General features: G+C 47.4%; 1 protein-coding gene across 1 annotated transcript in view; it reads left to right on the top strand.

Moving 5' to 3' along the window:
* Positions 1-102: 102 nt before the first annotated feature.
* LOC104507421 (PWWP domain-containing protein MUM1) overlaps positions 103-827 on the top strand; it is a 7,461-nt gene continuing 6,736 nt past the window's right edge. The window contains exons 1-2 of the mRNA XM_010148688.1: positions 103-172; positions 440-517. Coding sequence (XP_010146990.1) covers positions 103-172; positions 440-517 — 148 coding nt within the window. The remainder of the gene's footprint in view (positions 173-439; positions 518-827) is intronic.

Raw genomic sequence — 827 nt, forward strand, 5'->3', positions numbered from 1 at the left:
GAAGGTGAGGGGGAAGAGAAAATGGACCAAGGGTTGGTAAGTCTTGCATTCTCTTTTCTTCAGAGCACGCTGGAGTTTTCCTTTTCTCTGTGAAACAGAGCCATGACAGATCAAGAGTATGTTCTCTGCATGTGGAAGAAGCGCTTGTGGCCAGCCAAGGTAAAACAGATCTGTAAACGAGGCAAGGTTGGTGGGTATAACTTAGAAATGGATGAACCAGGGGAGTAGGATTCCCAAGTGAACACGTATATCCTTTAAAAAAGAACTGATCCGTGGAGATCTTGCTGCTGCAGCCAGATGCCGTGAAACAGCGGCGCGTTCTGCGCTTTCCGTACTAAAAGTGTTCTGATGTCAGAGCTTCGCTCTGGTCCAGCGGGCTCGGTCAAGGCTCTTAACGGTGCATTTTCCTCTTTAACATAGGTTTTGTGCAAAACTGCAGTGGCTGGGAAAACATCCGTTCCTAATGCGAAGGAGGCTTCCTTGAAAGTTGAAATACTCGGCTTGAAAGAACAGTTAAGTATCTTTGTGGTGTTAGATGCCAAAAAAATGAAGGAATCCCTTTCTCTGAAGAGACCTGTGAAATGAGATCATGGATTTGCAGATAGCTGGCCCAAACCCCGTTGTCTTTTAGAGCTGGCCCTATCCATCCGTCAACAGCGCACCGTTCGCTTTTTTCTTTGAGTTCTAAAAAGTACAGGTGTTGGGGAAGAAAATATTGCAAGCTTATTGCCAGGTGAAAGCGGCGTCCTGCTGCGATGGCGTCAGTCAGCTTTGTTGTGCTTTCAGGATTTGTGTGGACTCCACGGAGGCCGTGGTGCTGAAGGCAG

The sequence above is a fragment of the Eurypyga helias genome, unplaced genomic scaffold (genome assembly GCF_000690775.1).
Source record: "Eurypyga helias isolate BGI_N326 unplaced genomic scaffold, ASM69077v1 scaffold35043, whole genome shotgun sequence".
In the NCBI taxonomy this organism is placed as follows: domain Eukaryota; kingdom Metazoa; phylum Chordata; class Aves; order Eurypygiformes; family Eurypygidae; genus Eurypyga; species Eurypyga helias.